This window comes from Oryzias latipes, chromosome 14 (genome assembly GCF_053564925.1).
Source record: "Oryzias latipes strain Hd-rR chromosome 14, Olatipes_Hd-rR_3.1".
Lineage (NCBI taxonomy): Eukaryota > Metazoa > Chordata > Actinopteri > Beloniformes > Adrianichthyidae > Oryzias > Oryzias latipes.
Window position 1 is genome coordinate 10811677 of NC_136250.1, and position 19593 is coordinate 10831269.

The 19593-nt window shown below is 42.4% G+C and overlaps 3 protein-coding genes across 5 annotated transcripts in view; 2 read left to right on the top strand and 1 right to left on the bottom strand.

Moving 5' to 3' along the window:
- The window catches only part of pds5b (PDS5 cohesin associated factor B), a 31467-nt gene extending 26003 nt beyond the window's left edge, over positions 1 to 5464 (top strand). For both annotated transcript variants that reach the window (XM_004076195.5, XM_078930751.1), the window contains exons 29-35: positions 190 to 252; positions 342 to 487; positions 1472 to 1541; positions 2129 to 2544; positions 2621 to 2701; positions 4477 to 4576; positions 4676 to 5464. In XM_004076195.5, the coding sequence (XP_004076243.1) occupies positions 190 to 252; positions 342 to 487; positions 1472 to 1541; positions 2129 to 2544; positions 2621 to 2701; positions 4477 to 4576; positions 4676 to 4708 (909 nt within the window). In that variant the 3' untranslated portion in view covers positions 4709 to 5464. The remainder of the gene's footprint in view (positions 1 to 189; positions 253 to 341; positions 488 to 1471; positions 1542 to 2128; positions 2545 to 2620; positions 2702 to 4476; positions 4577 to 4675) is intronic.
- Positions 5465 to 7084: 1620 nt separating this feature from the next.
- kl (klotho) lies at positions 7085 to 15820 on the top strand. Of its 2 annotated transcripts, none has more exons than XM_004076290.4 (13): positions 7085 to 7929; positions 8588 to 9018; positions 9106 to 9185; positions 9273 to 9435; positions 9635 to 9740; positions 10169 to 10318; positions 11594 to 11832; positions 12024 to 12219; positions 12299 to 12477; positions 12595 to 12702; positions 14064 to 14169; positions 14458 to 14584; positions 14668 to 15820. In XM_004076290.4, exons 1-13 carry the CDS (start codon positions 7222 to 7224, stop codon positions 15000 to 15002), a joined length of 2928 nt encoding a protein of 975 aa, XP_004076338.1. In that variant the 5' UTR covers positions 7085 to 7221; the 3' UTR covers positions 15003 to 15820. The 2 variants fall into 2 exon arrangements, with proteins under 2 accessions (XP_004076338.1, XP_011481593.1); XM_011483291.4 differs by having other exon boundaries at positions 12592 to 12702; positions 14668 to 15525.
- Positions 15821 to 16101: 281 nt separating this feature from the next.
- rfc3 (replication factor C (activator 1) 3) lies at positions 16102 to 19109 on the bottom strand. Its single transcript, XM_004076196.5, has 9 exons — positions 18909 to 19109; positions 18246 to 18383; positions 18065 to 18132; positions 17855 to 17952; positions 17197 to 17378; positions 16979 to 17115; positions 16802 to 16900; positions 16653 to 16722; positions 16102 to 16563 (listed from the first exon to the last, which is right to left on the bottom strand). The coding sequence occupies exons 1-9, from the start codon at positions 18993 to 18995 to the stop codon at positions 16372 to 16374; spliced, it is 1071 nt and encodes a 356-aa protein (XP_004076244.1). The 5' UTR covers positions 18996 to 19109; the 3' UTR covers positions 16102 to 16371.
- Positions 19110 to 19593: the final 484 nt, after the last annotated feature.

A 19593-nucleotide genomic window follows, 5' to 3' on the forward strand; every position in this document is an offset into this window, starting at 1 on the left:
TTTTGCAGCAAACTCTGCTCAGAAATGTAGTTTTATGGGTAGAGTAAGTTCAGAGGTTTTGAACTCATCTCTATTGTAGTTGATACGAGTGAACTGCTTTTTATGGATTCAGTTCATTTGTAAAAAAAAATAAGACAATATAACAACTTTTTTGGAAAGCTCCAACAACAAATTCTGTTTTCCCCCCAGAATTTCAGCAACACTAAAAACTACCTTCCCCCAGAGATGAAGGCGTTCTTCACACCAGGAAAAGTAAATGTCATAAACCCCTAAAAATGTCGGCGGTTTATCACCCGTGAAGCTAAAAACCTTTTCAAATTGCTGTCTGTTTGTCGCTTTAGCCCAAGTCTGCTAACGTTTTGGGGGCGGTAAACAAACCGCTGTCATCGGCGGGTAAACAGCTGCAGAGTAAAGGCTCCCGTATGGAGACCACCAGCAACAACGACTCCTCGTCCAATCCGGGCTCCCCACAGCGCACCAAGAGCAGGTATGATGGGAGAAACCCTCCGACTGTAAATGACAACTGGACTGACCGAGTGAGTGAGTCTGACACGACCCATAGAAAATGGTTTTTCGACGTTGTCACTAAAAAGTGATTGGTCAGAGTTTGAATCAACGTTTCTATGGCAACCACTCTTGCCAATCAGGAGTGAGCTGGTTTTAAGGGGGCGGTCAATCAATTGTTTTGAGCGTTTGACATGAGACCACATACTTTTATTGAGGCACCTGATTGGTCAGTTTATCTTAGGGATACTGAAAATGACAGACGACACGGAAGCATGGACCGCGTCATCCGTTCATTTCTGATAATGGAAACCTCAAGGAGCATTATCCCGCTTAAACCATGGTCATCTACGAAAAAAGTGTGTATTCAATCAGAATTTAATACTTTAAGATGGTTATTTTTTTAGGTTTAAATAGTTTTTTCACAAAAAGCTAACTATCTGATAGGTGGTTCGACTGCAGCGGCAAAGGAAAACGATGATCCTCATGATGCGTTAAAAGCATCAGGTCAGAGAGAAAGGTCACCGCTTACGGCTTGTTTTTGTCCAGAAGATGAATTAAAAGTTAATCCCTTCTTTTAGAATCTTATCTCTCTTTTCTACTGCTGCATCGCAGTTTTGCAGCCAAACAGAATGGAGTATTCACCTGGACCGTGGTATAGAATGACTGAGTAATAGCTGTTTATTTCTCATTAGAAATCTTTGGGATTTTGGTTTCTTGGAGGAGCCAGCTGGTACTTCCCCTTTTTTTGGGGGGGGGGGGCTTTCAGTCCAGTTCTCATATACAGCCTCATCTGACGGAGCCCAGAGCTTGTAGCAGCCAACACTAATCCAGACTTTGTTTGAATTTGTAGTAAACAACAGTTTGATAAAAAGTTTGTGACAAATCCTCTATTAGCCTTAAAAGAGTTGCTGCTTTTCTCCATTGCTGGATGTAGAATAACAGCTGATAAATGCTTTTGTTTCAGGCACGACAGCACAGAAATGGACCACAGTGAAAATGAAGACATCTGCCTGAAGAGAGCAGACAGTGATAAGGTATTTCACTTCACATGTATTTACCTCAGGAATCGCCAACAAATTATCCCTTTTTTCATTTGAAAGTAGAGTTTGTGGCTTTTAATGATGTAGAGATGAGTTGTGGTGGATGTGCTTTCATATTTATGCTCCATAAACAAGAGCCTTATCTGGAATTACTCAGTAGCTGAGGGAAAGGGGCCGGACTGCTGTTGGCGGCTTGAGTGCTGCCGGTCATCAATCCTCGTGGCCGTGTTTGAATGTGCTGTGCAAACACCAGCTGGAGTTGGGCAAATACAAACTGACATGAAAAACCTTTAAACTGTTTGTCTTTGCTTGTAGTTCTACTTCTGAAAATGTAAACAAGTTATTGTGTCAACAGAAAATAACGTTTAATTTAGTTTTCTTTTAGTGTTTTTTTTTCACATTTAGTGATTTGAAATGTTGGTTTTTTACTTTTTTTTTTCTTTTTTTTTTTAAGGATTTAGATTTATTTTTACATTTTATTTTGAAAATACTACCATTGTGTAACTAAATTCCCCACTGGAAGCTTGTTGTAAATCCATCTGCCAACACACTAATACTCCTCTTTTTTTTCTTTTTACTAGGACATTGAAAAGCCTCGCGGCCGCAAAAGGGGCGTGGCTTCCAACGACGACCAGGAGATCAAGCCGAAACGAGGGCGTAAAAAAGCCGCCGCGACTGTAGTGGCCGAGTCCGAGGACCAATGGGACGAGGACAGCCGACCCGAGGACGAGCAGAACAGTCCCCCCAAAAAGGCTCGCAGGGGCCGGCCGCCGAAGTCCGCCGCCGCCGCCAACCAGGACACTCCTGCCAAGGGAAGGAGGGGCCGCAAGAAGGCAGTTCCTTCTCACGAGGAGGAGGAAGAAGAGGAAGATGAAGAGGAGGAGGAGAGGGGGGATGAGGATGAGGAGGAAGAAGACGACGATGACAGGAGTAGTGAAAACATAGAAGTGAAGACGAAGGGAGGAAGACAAGCCAGAGCGCCGCGGCGATCTCAAGGGTGCGACTCGTCTACTCATTAGTCCCCTGTGTTCTTCTAGAGGTTTGGACCTGAACTCCTTTTGTTTGCTCAACAGCTCAGAGTCAGCAGAGTCCACCCCACAGAAGAGGAGAGGGCGCCCCCCCAAATCCGCTCAGCCTGCAGCAAAGAAACCAGCGTAAGAAGCTCCTAAAGACCAACTCCCATGTGTTTTTACCTGATGATGGTGAAAGAACGTTTAGCTTGAAATTGCATTTTGGAGGATTTCTGTATTCTGTTTGTTGTGAATCAGAGCAGATGAAAACATTTGTGACATAGAAACAATGTGGGTGGGCTTTGAGCTCCCGGCTCCGCCCCATTCTGATGCATCCACTTGTAGACTACTAGATCCGTGTACGTCTAGTCCAGGGGTCAGCAACCTTTTTTACTCAAAGAGCCATTTGGGACCGCCCCTAATGAAAAAAAAAGCACCCGGAGCCACAACCCGTTTTGACATCATTATATATATTATGCATGTATATATTATATCAAGGGTGCTCATTACGTCGATCTTCAAGGACATGAGTGTAGATCGCGGGCCAGAAAAGATAAAAAAAAGTACTTCTTAAAAATCCACCAGCCAATCAAAATCCTCACTGAAAAGTACGGGACTTGATTGACATGTAAATTGACCAATCGGACATCCTCTGAAACATACATCACTGCAAATGCACATTGTGTTCTTAAAAAGGTGATACCGCGGTCGCGTGTGGGCGGAGCCACCAGCTGAAGTTCTGGTCTGATCGCTGCATGGAGCGATGTGTTTGTCAATGCATGGTAGACACTGAGAATGTGGAGAGATCAGGTTTATTGTTTTGAATAGTTCTACTTGGTAATCATGTTTCAAAATCATTTATAAAATCATCCCAGGGAAAGTCTCTGCTTCAACTCCTGCAGGGAAAGCTGCGTCTCAATCTGACGCCGTGTTTGCATCTCTCTGACAGAGTTTGAAGCCAAAGCCCCTCCCCCGCCTCTCTACCTGCTTTTCCTCTCTACCTGTTCACCTGTTCACATCCTCTGCAGCTGAGATTTGTTTCCCCCGCGCTCCTCAGTTTGTCCTACACAGAGAGTGCAAAATACGACAGTCAGGGCGCTCCAGCGCAGCACACGGATGAAAGAGCCGGGCGCAGGTTATAGCGGGGATAGAGCGGGTTAAGCAAATGAATGGAAGAAGGCGGCCCGCTGAAGAAATATTCAATATTGTACACATTTTATTATTAGTCTGAACTATCTTTTATTTAGAAAAATCTTTTATTTTTCTAAATCAGTCCAGTGCAAAAAAAAAAACATCAACAAAAGTTATGTTGGGCGGTTTTTGGCTGGGTCTGGCGGTTTTCAGATGACTTTTGGGCTGGAAAACTGTGACTCTATCTGGCAACACTGGCGCAAACTCTCTGTCATCAGCGAGTTGCACGTCAAGTTCCCGGCAGAAGATCACTCCGGACCGCGTGTGTCCTCCTGCTGTCAGCTCTGCAGTTCTCGCCCGATAAATACGAGCTCATTTAGGAAGCTGGTTTTGACGTGGTACGCGCTTCGTACGGAGCCAGCAGATGAAAAAACTAAAATAAAATTTAATTATTATAAAATATTCATTATTTTCCAAAGTCACAGGGAGCCACAACAGAAGGATGAAAGAGCCACATGTGGCTCCGGAGCCATGGGTTGCCGACCCCTGGTCTAGTCTGAGCAGGTATCTCGCTCGAGCCCCCACTTAAACCGAATGTCCTCACAAAATGTCTTTTACAAGGTTTTTGTTTAAAATTAAAATAAATAAAAAACAAATAACTGGACTGATGGAGACGAAATGCAGAAATATTTCTAAACGGGACACGTTTGAACCGTTTGAGCTTTTATTTTGTCGAGCGTCTGTGGTATGAAGTTATGATTCAGCGTTACGTTCTGGTGATTTTCCAGGCGTGGAGGAAGAACGAAAGCCGCCGCCGCCACAAGGGAGGACTCTGAGGATGAAGATGAAGAAGAGGATGAGGAGCAGGAAGATGAGCCAACACCCAGGGTACAGATTGGAAACTTTTTTAAAGCCCCAATTAAAATAATAATAATAACAATAATTTTGAAAAAGTTCACCTTCATTTGATCTTTTTTTTTTTTTTAGGGTCGCAAGAAGGCAGCTGGGCGACGAAGATGAGCTAGAATCTAGCGGAGGATGGCAGAAGAAAGGCCCGTTTTCCCTGCGAAGTGAAGAGGGAACGACGCCGCCAGAAAGAAATGGACACTGAACTTTTTTAACTTTTCATATGCCGTTGCTCCTACTGTTACACAGACCCGTACACGTGCACACTACACCAGAACATCCGCATCCGTTGTGGGTTTATGCTTTGTGTTGCATTGTGATGACGTTCACCGCATTAGGTAAAGCTCATTTTAACAGGAAAAACAAAAAAAAGCCGAAAAAGATCCCTCTTGTAAATAGTCCCTTCTGTCTGTTTCATGTTCTGTTGTTGTGTTTTTATCTTGACTGGGTGATGCTGTAATGCCTTTTCCCACTGACGATGATGATTATTATTATTATTATTATTAAAGTGCTCCCATAAAGCAATACTGCTTTTCAAACTCCTCATGATTTTAACAGAGTTTAACTTTTTTTTTCTTTTTTAACATCAAATATGTCACCTGACCTTTAATGCAAACATGTTTTTGTTTACAGCTCTGTATAATATTATTCTTTTTTTTTTATATTGAGTACTTAAGTGTGAGAAAGCTGTCCACATGTAGGTTTTCCTCCGGTTGTTCTGGTGTTTGTTTCGTTCCTCGGTTTGTTTCCCGCTGATAGGAAGTCATGGTCGGCCGTGTTTTGTCGTGTTGGTCGCCGCTGATCTTTTTGGCCTGGCATCCACCCAGTCAGATCCTTTGTTGTATCAATATAATTCTCTATGAAACCAGACATGCATGATTTCTCTTTATTTCAATTCACTGAGGAGAAACGGTTAACTCCCCCCTTCAGCGGGGATCATTTAGTTTCAGCGGAAGCAGATGAGGTGGGGGGGGTGACTTCAGCTTTTAAAGCCCATCAAAAGGAAATTATATACATTTTTTAGTATTTCTATGGGACAGCTACTTTTTTACAAAATATGACATTTTTATCAAAAGGAAAATTAACAGATGGTTGCTTTTTTCTTCTAATTTTTTAAATGTAGTTCCTGGGTTCTCCAGGGACTGGTTGATCTTTTAACAGCCTTCCTGTGTCGTTCGAGGCTCGTTGTTCCTCACATTAGCTATGCGCACACACTTGAACTTCCCAGAACCCCCCACCTGATGGAAAATCACCTGCGCTTTGTCTTTCTCTTGGTCGTGATCCGGCATTCTCTTTACTTCTCTGTGACTTTTTCTATTAGAAGAAAGTGGCTCTTTGTTTTTGTTTTGTTTTTTTCTGTTCCAGCAACAGCTCTCCTTTGGTTTTGAGCTCTAAAACCAAAAAAAAAAAAAAGAGTAGCAACTTTTATTTTATCTTTCCTTTTAAGGCTTTAAAAAGCCTAAATATAGTTAATTACTGGTATTAAAGTAGTTTGTGGTGGTGATAATTCAGTAACATTGCCTCAGAGCATCATTTACAGCATTTATTTGAAATAAAACTCGTGCTGCAAATATGACGGTGATCTGACATCTGAGCTCACGATCCTCCTCACTTTGAGGGCCAGGTTTAGCTCCATGAGGCCCTCTGGTCTATTAGATTTGCTACTGCTGGAAGAACACATTAGATTAGGGAGTGAGGAGCTCTGTCTTTATGTTGATGCTTCAAGCTGCACATCCTCAATCATCAATGCTTATAATGCACAGGTTGCCTTAAAGTCAGCACTTGACTAACAAAAAGTTATTTTTTTCATTTTGGTGCTTAAAATGTAAGATTTGCTTGTCAAAATGTGTTTTTCTGGATTCTAAAAATTTAAATCTTGAATATTTCATTTGGATCCAGCTAATGCAACACACAGTGGGTCTTATTGGTGAAGATTTTTGCCTCAACAGTGACCTGCCTAACAACTTCCGGCCTTCTGTTGCAGCAGACGCACTCAGCTCCACAGAAATGTGTCCAGATGTTGGTGTGTGCGCCGGGAGGCCACGGTTTCCCAGCAGCCAGGTGAGAGCAGCAGGCAGATAAGACTGCGATGGTCTGCGGGCTCAGACTCTGTATGCATTCTGTCTCCTCACCCCTTTTCACCCCTCTGATCCGGACACCGATGCATCTTGGGTGACTTTTTTTTTTGTTGTTGCCTAGATTGGGATCTCTGGTGATCCAGCAGCAAGAGGATGTCAGCTGGTGATGCTGTTAGTGGGCTCGTGTTGCGCGGTTCACACCTGTGCCACCGTGGCGCTGACGCGCGAGCGCACGGCCAAATCGAGTTAAAATGCTAATCTGGACGTGATTAGACGAGTTTAACGTTAATCCCATAAATTAGGATTGACAATTATGATGTCATGCAGAAGACTGATCATTTGGGGGAGCGGAGATCCCTCTGTGTTAGGACGGAGCCTCGTGCGTCAGGTGCCTTGGCTAATAATTGATGGATTGTGAGTTTGTGGTGGGTTCACAGCTGGCTGGCTGAGCTTCACAGTCGACTGTTCGGTCACTGAAAGTCCCCAGTCATGGTTAAGTGAAGATCAGGTCCAGAAGGTGACCACCCGAGGCCAGCTGTGACAGGAATCATGCTCGCATTTTTTATATTCCTCGCCGTCACTCCCGCAACCGGCAAGCCCGGAGATGGTCTGAGAACGTGGGGGCGATTCAACAGACTCCCTTATCCAGGTGACAAGGCTTTCCTCTACGACACCTTCCCCAAAGGCTTCATTTGGGCGGTGGGCACGGCGGCGTACCCGGTGGAGGGCGCGTTTGCCAAGGACGGCAAGGGGCTCTCCATCTGGGACACTTTTACGCGCGGAGGAACCCGCAAAACGTGCGGGGACGTGGGCAGCGACAGCTATCACAACGTCGACGCCGACATCCGAGCCATCCAGCAGCTGGGGGTCAGCCACTACCGGTTCTCCCTGTCCTGGCCCAGGATGTTCCCAAACGGGACGCGCGGGAGCTACAACGAACTCGGAACCAACTACTACCGGACGCTCATCAAGAGGCTGAAGAAGATCAACGTGCAGCCGGTGGTCACGCTCTACCACTGGGACTTGCCCGAGCACCTCCAGCAGACGCTGGGCGGCTGGGCCAATCCGCAGCTGGTGGACATTTTTAAGGATTACGCAGATTTTTGCTTCCAGACGTTTGGGGACGACGTGAAGTTCTGGGTCACCATCGATAACCCGTTTGTTGTGGCGCAGCACGGGTACGGCACCGGGGTGGTCGCTCCCGGGATCAAAAACGACCCTGACCTCCGCTTTCGGGTCGGACACAACCTGCTGAAGGTTTGTGGTAAAGCCGAACCAGAACAAAAAGTTTCCGCCAATCCCACCTCAGAATACTCAATGTAAAATTACAGTCGAAATGATTAGTTTAGATATGTTTTATTTGGTGAAAAATCAAAGTTATAACAACCAGGAATGTGCTCAGTTAGAAAACAAAAGATCAGAATTAGAAAAAAAGGAAGTAGACTTTCAGATTAAAACTCTCATTTTTAAGGATTATCAGTATATCTTTGAATTGAAAGGAAAAATTAAGAATTTGTTTTGACGTTACACATGTATGACATTGTTCTCAGATTGGCTTAGAAATTAATATGAAACTTTTAATTTCAAAATTTTCCAACTTTGGTCATATTCCAAGCCTTTAGATTTTTCAACTGTTATCTAATTATTCTGATATGATCCTGGGAAATCTGATTTGGTTCTTAAATATAAATGTCAGAATTGTTAAGATAAAGTTTCAATTTGCATCTTTTTAAAAAAAAAATCTTTTATTGTTTTGTTTGTCCAAATTCTGACTTTTTCTCCCTATGAGAGGTGAAAATGATCAAGGTAATGAAATCAATGGAAATGTGGTGGAAATTCCTACATTTGAAAGAAGATTCAGCTTTTCGTTTAAACTTCTTTTTTATCTTTTAGTTCCATCTCCTTTATTTTTCAGGCTCATGCGGCTGCATGGCATATCTACGACCGCCACTATCGCCCCCGGCAACAGGGGAAGGTCTCCATGGCTCTTGCCTCCCACTGGATCAAACCCAGCCGGACGCGTTTGGAAAGTCTGCAAGAGTGCCAGTGTTCTTTAGACCACGTCCTGGGGTGGTTCGCCCGGCCGCTCTTCACGGATGGAGACTACCCCACCTGCATGAAGGCCCGCTTGGGCTCACGACTGCCCTCCTTCACCCAGGAGGAGAAGGAGTGGGTGAAAGGCACGGCTGACTTCTTTGCTCTGTCCCACGGAGCCACACTGAGCTTCCAGCTCATCAACGACAGCGTGAAGTTTGACCAGCATGAAGACTTGGACCTAAGGATGCTGCTTTACTGGATCTACGCAGAATATGACAAACCCCCCATCTTTGTCGTCCAAAGTGGTTGGTAGGTTGATTTTTTTTTCTTACTTTTTCAGATTTATGTATTTTCTGCTTTCCTTCTGATGTTTTTCCCCCTCTCTGGTTGACACAGGTACGTTCTGGGCAACACCAAGACAAAAGACCCCAAACAAATGTTTTACCTCAAGAGTTTCATCGCAGAAACCCTCAAATGTGAGTGTTTTTAACATCTATATTGTTGAAATAAACACAAACCAACTGCTAAAATGTGATTTGCTTTTCTTTTTTTCCCCAATGCAGCAATCATCATAGATAGAGTGAACGTGATTGGTTACACTGCCTGGTCCCTCATTGATGGCTACGAGTGGTACAGGGAATATGGGATCCGGCGTGGACTGTACTATGTTAGCTTCAACACTCCTGATATGAAGAGGGAGCCAAAGACATCTGCAATATTTTACAAGTACATGGACTGGCAGGGATTTTACAACAATATTTGAATTGAAAAGCCTTGAAAGTATATTAAGAATAGAGTTTCATACTGAAAAAACAGTAACAGTGCTTCTAAATTTGCTCGTAGTGCAATGTATTCAATTATGGTATGTTTGGTTTTGTTATCCTAAATCTCCTGTTTGTTTTCCCTAACTTGTCACATCTTACAGGAATGTCATCCAAAAAAATGGTTTTCCAGAGCTTCCAGAAAACAGACCAGTGCAGGGAGTGTTCCCGTGTGATTTTGCGTGGGGGGTTTCTGCCAACTCTGTTCAGGTATGAGGACGCATTGGAAGTTGAGATGTCGGGAAATCAGGGGAAATGGCAAGAACTTCTCGCAGAAAGAAAATATGAACTTCAGTTCAGACATTCCTTTTGCTCAGGGGTTCATCACATTACACATCGCAGCACTGCATCATGCCAAAGCCATGTTACATGTTATGCCGTGGTGTTTAATGCGCTGTTTGAAGGTGCATCCAGCATGTTGAAAGTCCAGCTGACAAACGAGGACAGTGACGGACCCTCTTTTAATCATAAACTGCATAAACTTTCTCCATCTGTCTGCTCAGCTTCACACCGCAGGTTTTGCTGTTGTCATTGTTTTGCTCCAATTTGCCTTCTGCTTATAGATGTGTGTGTTGCAGATGTGGAGCAACAGCATGTGTACTCTGCTCTGTATTTTTTTTCCTCTCCTCATGTCACAGGTAGAGACCACTCCCACCCAGTTTGCAGACCCCCATGTTTACCTCTGGAACGTCTCCAACAACGGAGAGCTGATTAAGCTGGACGGCCTAATCGCGCCGCCTTTGAACCGAGCCACACACTGCGCCGACTACGCCTCCATCAGACAGCAGGTCCGTGCTTCACTGCTCACTGTCCGCTCACTTCCAACCTCAGAAAAAGTTTAAGTTAGATTCATTTTTTTGGGAGGGGAGAACCAAATATGAAATGGAATTCTTAGGGCTGAATTTGAGAATTTCAATTTTCATACATACTTTTAGATTTTTTTATTTTTATAATGCTTACATATTAATATTAACGTTTTTTTTAAATACTTTCTGAAGCTCAAAAGCCCCTTTATGTAATAGAATCAATGATGCACAAACAATGCACTTCAGTAGCAGAAAATTAAGCACTTTTTTATGCAGCTATTAAAAGATTTGCATATAATAATTTTCTCCAACAATTAACCTCAAAATATAGAGTGAAGTGACTAATGATAAAAGATTTGACAGCAAAAAATAATAAATCATCTCAAAAATAAATCAAACAATGCAGTAAAAAAGAGGAGAAAAATATACAGAACACTAGAATTAGCTCAAATCGCTTTTCAAGCGGAGACAATTAGCTAAAATTTAAAAGGCATAAAACATAATTTTATTATAATTATTTTTTATTTCATTTCACGAAAAGTGGCAGGTCTAAAGAAATGGCTTTTTACTCTCAACCAACTTTATAGTAAGTTTATATTATGTCAGCTTACTTTCTCTAAATCTGCTCCAAAAAAAAGAAGAAAAAAAACAGCCAAAAAATCACAATGCAGATTATTTAGACCCTGGACGGGTCTAAGTAATTTATTTATTTATCTATTGTTTTATTTTGCTTGCCTAATGCAATTACAGATTTTGTGGATCTTTTTTGATATTCAACAGTGTAGAGAAGCTCTTTGTATAATAAAATCACCAATCCAGTGTTTCTGAAATAAAGACATTTTAGTGCACAATAAAAAAAACAACTTTTTTTAAAAATAGTTGCAGAAAATATATATTTACAGAAAATACCTGCTCAAAATGAAACCGAAGCAATTGTCATTAAAATATGCAGATACTTAGTCACATCCTTATTCTATTTAAACCTAGTTAAAAGCTTGAAAACACTTTAGAAAAAATGGCATTCAATTAGTTTTCATAACTGAAAGTAAAGTTCATGAAACATTTATTCGCTTTTAAGAATTCTGCATTTTTTTCTTTTCAAATAAATCATTTTTACTTTAAATAGTGAGTTTTATGGCCTCAAATATCCTTTTATAATAAAAAAAACATTAAATATATGGATTATAGGATTTCAAACCTTACGTAATATTGAACACATACTATTTATATCGTTTGCTTTTTGTTCTGTTATTTTAGGTGGATGAAATCAAGCAGGTGGGGGTCAGCCACTTCCACTTCTCCCTCAACTGGTCTGCTGTGGTGCCCACGGGTGATGTGGCAAATCCCAACACCACCCTGCTGGGGTACTATCGCTGCTTCACCCGCCAGCTGCTGCAGGCTAACGTCACCCCTGTGGTCACCCTGCTGCACTACACGCCCAAACACAGCAGCCTGCCCGCCCCGCTGGCCAACACCACCAACAAGTGGCTCAGCAGGTTCCTCCATTTAATCCACATGAACAGTTTTACTGTTTTTAAATGTAGAAAGACACAATACTGTAAGTTTGTTCAGATTTTGAGTTAGGAGGTTAAGGGTTTGTGACTTAACCACTCAGATCCTCAGCTTTGCTGGTGGATGTCAAATACTAACTTTCTTTCCTGCAATAATGAATTGATTTGCTTTCCAGTGAGATCCCAGAAGCCTTTGCAAACTATGCCAGGCTCTGCTACAGAGAACTGGGAGATTATGTGAAGATGTGGATCACCCTGAATGAGCCCAACGACAAGGAGGTGTCGTACCAGGAGGGGCATCAGATGCTGCTGGCACACGCTCGGGCCTGGCACGTTTATGACCTTGAATTCAGACACTCACAGGGAGGGCAGGTCCGTTTTTTTGTGATGGGAGGATAAACTGAGTTTAATGAGAAGGATCAGAGGTCTGATGATCTTCTGCATCACTCAGGTGTCTCTGGTTCTGCACATGAACTGGGTCGAGCCGGCCTTTTCCTTCAGCCGAGAGGACGTGGAGCCAGCCAAAAGGGTTCTGCACTTCACCATCAGCTGGTTTGCAGAGCCTATTTTTGGCAGCGGAGACTACCCTTTGGAAATGAGGAGCTGGCTGCGTCAGCTGAATTCTCTCGAGTATGAATGCTTTATTCACTTTTAGGGAACAGATCGCATCGACTTGGAGGTTCTTTCCCAAATGCAGAGTACCACAGGGGGAATAACCTGCTCTTTGCATCTTCTCTGTCTCAGCAGATTGCCAGTTTTCAATGAGAAGGACAAAAAGCTGGTGAAAGGAACTTATGACTTCTTTGCCATCAGCCACTTCAGCACAGATCTTGTGACGCATGCCAAAGAAGACTCGTACGATAAACTTTTTCCTTGTGATTCTGTTAGATCGTGCACAGGATGCAGCTACTTTTGCTTCAATTAACCAGAATACAACCAGCTTCAACAAATAGCCAGATTTCTTAAATGTCCCATTATCCAGAAATCTTGCATGAAAGGAGCATTGATATTCTTTCAGCGTTAGCGAACTCATGGACACCTGGTTACTTTGATGCACATTAAATTGATTTCTTTGGTAACCAGAAATGGTAATCTACAGACAACAAAGTGGGTTTAAATCCCTGGTTTCAGGAACCAAGTTTTTGGATCTACGCCTTTTTTTTGGGGGGGGGGGCACTACATTTACACAAGGCATGTGTTGCATGTTCAAGAACGCGCTGAATGCAGGTTCTTGATTTTTTTTTTAGCATATGGTGTTTACAGTGGACTGTCGCTACCTGATACCACTAGTGCCTACTTACAGTTTTGGAAAAGGTTTTGTGTGAAATGTTGAAGTGGTTCAAATCTCATGAATCTTGCTCCGGGTTTTTTTTCTCATACAGCTCTATTCCAATATATGAAAGACTTGGTGTTGTTTAACCCTTGTGCTATCCTATGGAGTCCAGATGACCCCACCCTTACATTGACATGTTCTCCCTACCATGACAAAGGTGGATAAAGGTGAAGAAATGTAATCCATGGACACCAGTGAAGATCACAAATCATTCAAGAAAAAAGCTTCAGCACACTGTCTAGTGGGTCTAGATGACCCAACTCCCAATGTTAAAGTGCCTAGGATAGCACAATGGATAATTCCAGACCACAAACCAAAATTATTAATTTCTCCTTCATAATCAATTTAAAAACATTTGGTACTTTTGTGAATTAAGAAAGATGCTGACCATACTACCAAATCCCAGTCTCTGATTGGTCAAAGTTCAACTGCTTTAACGCCTGTTCAGTAGCCATGTATTTTGTACTTAGACCCTAAAAACAGATAAAAGAAACTTGCATAGTGTTGCTTGAATGGCAGAGTTTTAAACGGGGAAGTCAGAAATGTGCACTTATGTGTGTTTAAGTAGACTTTTCATTGAAAGTGGTCGCTTGAACGCGCATTGCAGAGGATTGTGTAGCATAAGACTGTAATCTGAACTTGATTTTTGGGCAAAAGTAACTTCGTTTCCACAGATATCTTCACACCGCGCAGTGTGTCTGCAAGCTTCGTCTTGCTCGTAGGCTATTGTACAAAGCTGATTTCTCTGCAGGTGTCTCTAGTCTTTCAACATCGTTAGAAAAACTAAACGTTTAGTTGATGCAGCTACCAGTCGATTTTTGATCTGTTTTTTTTTTTTTTTAAGCCCACATTAACACACTTTATGACCATCTCATGTCTGCAGCTACACTTACACGGCAAGGCTTGAGGTCCAGTACATGGTAGACACTACTTGGATCATGTCGCCAAGGCCTGTTGTGCCTTGGGGCCTGAGGAAAGCCCTGAACTGGGTAAGTGTGACATTTTAAGTTCAGACTCTGTTTAAGTCCCACTACGATCATCTGTTGATCTATTTTTTTAAAGCGTTCCCAGTGTTTTTTTTTATTTTGATTACGCCGTTTTTAGCCAAAATAAAAAAAAAATCTGTGTTGTTTTCTAGGCCATAGTTTCTGCAGAGCAACAGGAGTTTATTAGAAATTCACCTCTGAATTGTGAGCAGGACGGGTCTTTCAGAGAAGGAATGGTTTCATCAATGAAGCTGAGCTGTGCTTAAGAAGGCGTTACCCGTCCTTTTGCAGGTGAAGGAGCACTATGGAGATGTGCCCGTTTACGTGATGGCAAACGGGGTCCAGGAGGACCCATCTCGCTTCAAGGACAGTCTCAGAGTTTATTACCTGTACAATTATATCAATGAGGCACTTAAAGGTAAAACCGTTTGAATAGTCTTACAGAAAACTCAAGATTCCAGAATCCACGCTCTATGAAGGTTTTCTCACCTCCATCCTCAGCATACATCCTGGATGGCGTCAACCTGAAGGGTTACTTTGTCTACGCCCTAAACGACCAACGAGACCCAAAGTTCGGCTTGTACGGCCAAGTTCACGAGGAAGTCATCGTCAAAGCCTCCCTCCCCAACTACCGCAACCTGATCCGGCACAACGGCTTCCCCGTCCAGGGAGCTGCCCCTCAGCAGTGTCCCGCTGCACCTCAGGCCTGCTGGGGCTGCCACGTTCTGGTCAAGGGGCCCATGGTGGGCTTCCTGACTCTGGTGGGCTCAGGAGTGCTGATCACTCTGGGCCTCATTATTTACTACACATCCAAAAGACACAAGGAGTTATACTGACCGACTCAAAAATGACTGAGCGGTGCAGATGGCATCCTAATTTATAATTATGAGGAATCAGGACAAACATAGCAGTAAACACAAGCCTTTATTGTGTCCACAGCACTCATCCCTACACGCACGCACGCACGCACGCACACACACACACACACACACACACTGTAAGATCATAGCTACATTAGCATTTCTATCATCCGGTGTTGGTCTTTTAAATGAACAGAAGGACTCTGCCAGCTTTTCCATGATCATCTCCAGGAAACGTACCGGTAAAAAAAAAATGGACCAATGAAGTTAAATATATGAATGAAATATTTTCTGTTTGGTTTGGAAATGGGGATGTATTAGCTTCCTCCCACCGTCTGAAAACATGCTTCAAGGGTTGATTGATGATTTGAACTAGTTCCTAGGTGTGAGTGTGGCTGCAATGGAGCGGTGAGCTGTCCAGGGACTACCCACTGACTGGAAATGAGAACTGGAGTGAATGAGTGACGTCCCCCACAGAAAATGAATCTGACCAAATTAAGTCGTTTCAGTTGCCATTTTTAAACGATACGGATGCCGCTACATGATTGGTCCGGGGCCGTATGACTTTACATTTATGTGCTGACCACTCTCGCCAATCGTGAGTGCGCTTGTTAGAAATCCACACCTTTTCCACTTGAAAGCGGGCTCGGTAGGATCTGTCAAACATTTTGAACGTTCAAACTACTTTTATCGAGGCATCTGATTGGTCGGCTCATGACTTCAATAACTCGCACTACAGAAAATACACCATAAAAAGAAAATGGGATCATCAAGTAAAATTATCCTAACAAATAGAATGACTGTTTGTTTTTCTAAGGAAGTCTATGGGATTTTGGCTTCTTGGGGCCATTGGGTACTGCCCATTTGAAGCATCAGGTGGTTGGGGGTGGGGGGGTTAGTTCCATTCTCTTATGTAGTTGATGGGTGTAACCCGTTTTTGTCCATCTGGGATAGGCTCCAGCAACATTGTGACCACAAAAGGGATTAAACAGGTTTAGAAGACGGATAAATGAATGGTTTGAAAACCTAAACAGTTCTTTGTGCTCATTTTTTTTTAATCACAAACCCTTTAACCTCCCTTTAAAAATACATTTATTGTCAACCTTCGACAGTACAAGTTACATTTTCCCAAACTTTACAACAAAACTTTCATTTCCCAGAATAAGAGCAACAATGAAACGTTTGCCAACTGCTGCTGATGCTGTCAACAATCTGTGGCATGAAGCTCAAGTTTCCGCCTCTGGGATCGTTTGTCTGTAAATCCTGCAGGGAAACGCGTGTCTTGTCTCATCTGAGCTTCGCAGCTATGGCTTCTGAACTCAGACAGATTTAAGTGGACTTAAAGCTAAAACATCATAGCATCCAGACCGTCCTCCATAAACTTCTTGTAGATGGCCATGAACTTGGCGGTAAAAGCCTCCAGGTGGTAGATAGCTTTGCTGCCCAGCTGGAGTCTGTGTTCATAATAAGCTGCCATGTGGGCCACCTCCGCCTTCAGCTGACCGTCACAGTTACTCAACAACTCCTTCACCAGGCCCTGTTAGATTATTAAAGGAACGCTTGATATAAGAACAGACCTTTGGTCATTTTAACACTTGTGATGGCAGAAACGCAGGGAGCGCTCACCTTCATGATGATTTCAGGAGGGATGCAGTGAGTCAGCAGCTCGTACAGCCGGGCGCGGACTTCCAACAGCCTAGAAGAGGAACAGGTGGTGATTGAGAACTTGAAACCTCACAGTCTGATTATCTCCTTAAAAAAACAAAACGTCAAACCTCTGAGGATTCTGCTGGCTGACGATGGCGTTCGCCGTCTCCCTCAGGTAGACCTCCCAGTCTGTCTCTGGGACTTCCTGATCAGCGGAGAACGGATACCTGAAGATTAAAAGAGTCCCATTTAGCGAACATGTTTAGTTTTTGTTTCAAATATAGACAGATGGGGTGACAACTTACTGCTGCACCCTGCAGGCCTCACACATCAAAAGCGCTTTGCGCAGGTTGCGGCCGGATTTTTCACTGATTTGTTTGGCCAGCTCAGGTGGCAAATTCAGACCCTCTTTTTTACAAACTGAAGTTAAAACACTGCAAACCTGGAAAAAGGAGGACATATTGCAGATGCAGACAAAACAGGGGGCAACTTTTTATTTTTATCTGAACCACTTCCTCCTCACCTCCTCTGTGCTCGGCAGAGGAACTCTCACAGCCAGACAGCGACTTCTGATTGGCCCGATGACTTTGGAGGTGGATGTGGAGCAGAGGATGAGACGACAGGTGGACATGTACTTCTCCATGGTTCGACGCAAAGCATGCTGGGCATCTTTTGTGAGTCTGTCCACCTCTGTTAGTATCACAACTAAGGAGAAAGATTTTTTTTTAGTTAAAACAAGAAATTAGGTTACAAAAGACAACAAAAACTATATTTTGGGACATTGCATTAGTTTTTAACCCATTTTTAACCCAAAACTTTATTAACAAAACTCAGCATTGATATATAGCATCAAAACACAGAAAAAGTTGACCAGAGGGGCAAAAAGAAGAAACAACAGTTGAAAAACAAGATAACAGAACATATTTTGATAAATCACAAAAATAAAAACAAGTTAAAAAAAAGGTTGAGCAGGGCTATATTTACATATATGAATTAAATCTTTGGCTAAATTAGGAATTAAATAAGTGGATCCAGTAAACCCCCAAACAATGTTTAGAACAGAAAGAAACATCAGGAATAATATTCTTTTTGCAGCAAAATATTGTAGTTTGTGTACAAGTCCAAACCCCTGCTTCCATCTCCAGGTTCCACTGAGACAAGGCTACGTTAGTCTGATTCACCTTTGAACTCTCGCTGCGTGCTTGACTGGATTTGCTGGGACTGAGCCACAGTTTTAATTAGCTCCTGGATCACCACACGGTCCTGATTTCCTGCATCACTGTACCACACAGAACAGATTAGTAGCAGAAACTCAAAGACAAGGCTGGAATAAAAAGTGTTAAAAAATCCAAACAAGATACTTTTGAAATTTTTTGGTCAAAAACAGTTACCTTGGGTTGACCTCCAAGTGATAGTTGCTGGCAATGGTGTTGATCTCAATTTTCTTCTTTGATGGGGCCTGTAGTCAAAAATCAGGAGATGCAACTATATTTAATAGTCAATACATCCAAATATAAATGTCTATATTGCTGGTAATTGGAGGTTTTTGTTCTCCTTGGTTCCTCCTCTCACCACTATGGTGTGGTGCTCTATGCGGAGCTTCTCCACCCCGGCTCCGTACAGCTCCCTCAGCAGACACATGATGCGGGTTTTCTTTCCAGCTCCTGAGGGGCCGTACACCAACAAGTGGGGAAAGTCTCCACATTGAACCTGCAGCCAAATTACACCAAATAGTTTGAGATTGTGTTTTTTTAGTACCAGTTTTTCTTAGACAACACTGGGTTATGATCCCTTGGGACATATAATGTCCAGCATTTGTTGGGCTTTTTTCTTTGATTTGTTTCATTTTGTTTTCTGGTTAAAGATTTGGTTAATTTTTTTCCCTATATATATATTTTTTTATTTTACTGTACAGTGTATGTTAAAAGGCGGTTGTATTTAAAGCATAGATAAAGATGGGGTAAATGTAACTGATAACGTGTCAGTCGTCGTTACTCTGATCTCAATTACAATTCAAGTCAATGACTTAATTCATGCGTTTACCCTTTGCAACGTAACTGAAAGGTTATTGTCAAGAATAGTAACTTTTCCAAACATGCATTTACAAAGTAACGCGGAAATAAGGAATTAAATTAATATTTTAAAAAAACGGTGATATAAACAAAACGAGGAGAGGAGGGAAAATAGCAGCTAACCAAACCATCAATCAACAACAGATTTCTTGAAGTTTCCTACCAGGTTTTTCAGCTGAGTAGCTTGTTCTTTATGATAATCGAGCTTCCCCAGAGAGGTCGGTCGATATTTGTCCACCCACAAACTCATTTTGTAAATAAAGTCTAGTAAATGTTGCTTTGACAACGAATAAGGCGTCAGCAGGTCAATCTCCCGCGAATTATTTCCCACTCGGAAGTTACCAACCGCGAGGTTTTGTTTTCTCGCGAGATACGGCAAACCATGAGGGTCTAAATAGAGTCAGCTCGGAAAACTACAGTACTGTCCAAAAATGATTTTATTTAAATCTTATGTCAAAACTCACCAAGACAACTCATAATTAGGCTACAAAACAATAACACAAGGACAAAATACTCTAATTTATCTATGTGCCAATTCATTTTTAAATTAGAAATAATATTTAAGGTAAAAAAATAAAAGAATGGAGTTTAAAGACCGACAAAATCGTGTTATTAGTCTTCATTCAACTTTGTTCTATGGCATCCAGAAAGCTGACTGGGACATGCATTTCTTTTGCCTGACCTCTGTAATGCCCACACAAACACGTTGTGTGTGCATACAACAACCTCAGAAGGATGAGACTTCTTGTTTTGAAATGACAATCAAGTATGTCTATGACAACAATTCAATGAAACCCAACGAGGAATGTGAAGCAGTTAATCCATTTTCTACTGTTTTATCCCTTTTG

Excerpts from the sequence above, each read along its gene's own strand:
- kl (XM_011483291.4), top strand. The coding sequence starts at position 7,222 with ATGCTCGCATTTTTTATATTCCTCGCCGTCACTCCCGCAACCGGCAAG. Across the intron at positions 9,019-9,105 it reads TTTGTCGTCCAAAGTGGTTG|GTACGTTCTGGGCAACACCA; the intron begins GTAGGTTGATTT and ends TGGTTGACACAG. Across the intron at positions 9,436-9,634 it reads ACATCTGCAATATTTTACAA|GAATGTCATCCAAAAAAATG; the intron begins GTACATGGACTG and ends CACATCTTACAG.
- rfc3 (XM_004076196.5), bottom strand. The coding sequence starts at position 18,995 with ATGAGTTTGTGGGTGGACAAATATCGACCGACCTCTCTGGGGAAGCTC. Across the intron at positions 18,133-18,245 it reads TAGAGCACCACACCATAGTG|GCCCCATCAAAGAAGAAAAT; the intron begins GTGAGAGGAGGA and ends TTTTGACTACAG. Across the intron at positions 17,953-18,064 it reads CACTTGGAGGTCAACCCAAG|TGATGCAGGAAATCAGGACC; the intron begins GTAACTGTTTTT and ends TGTGTGGTACAG.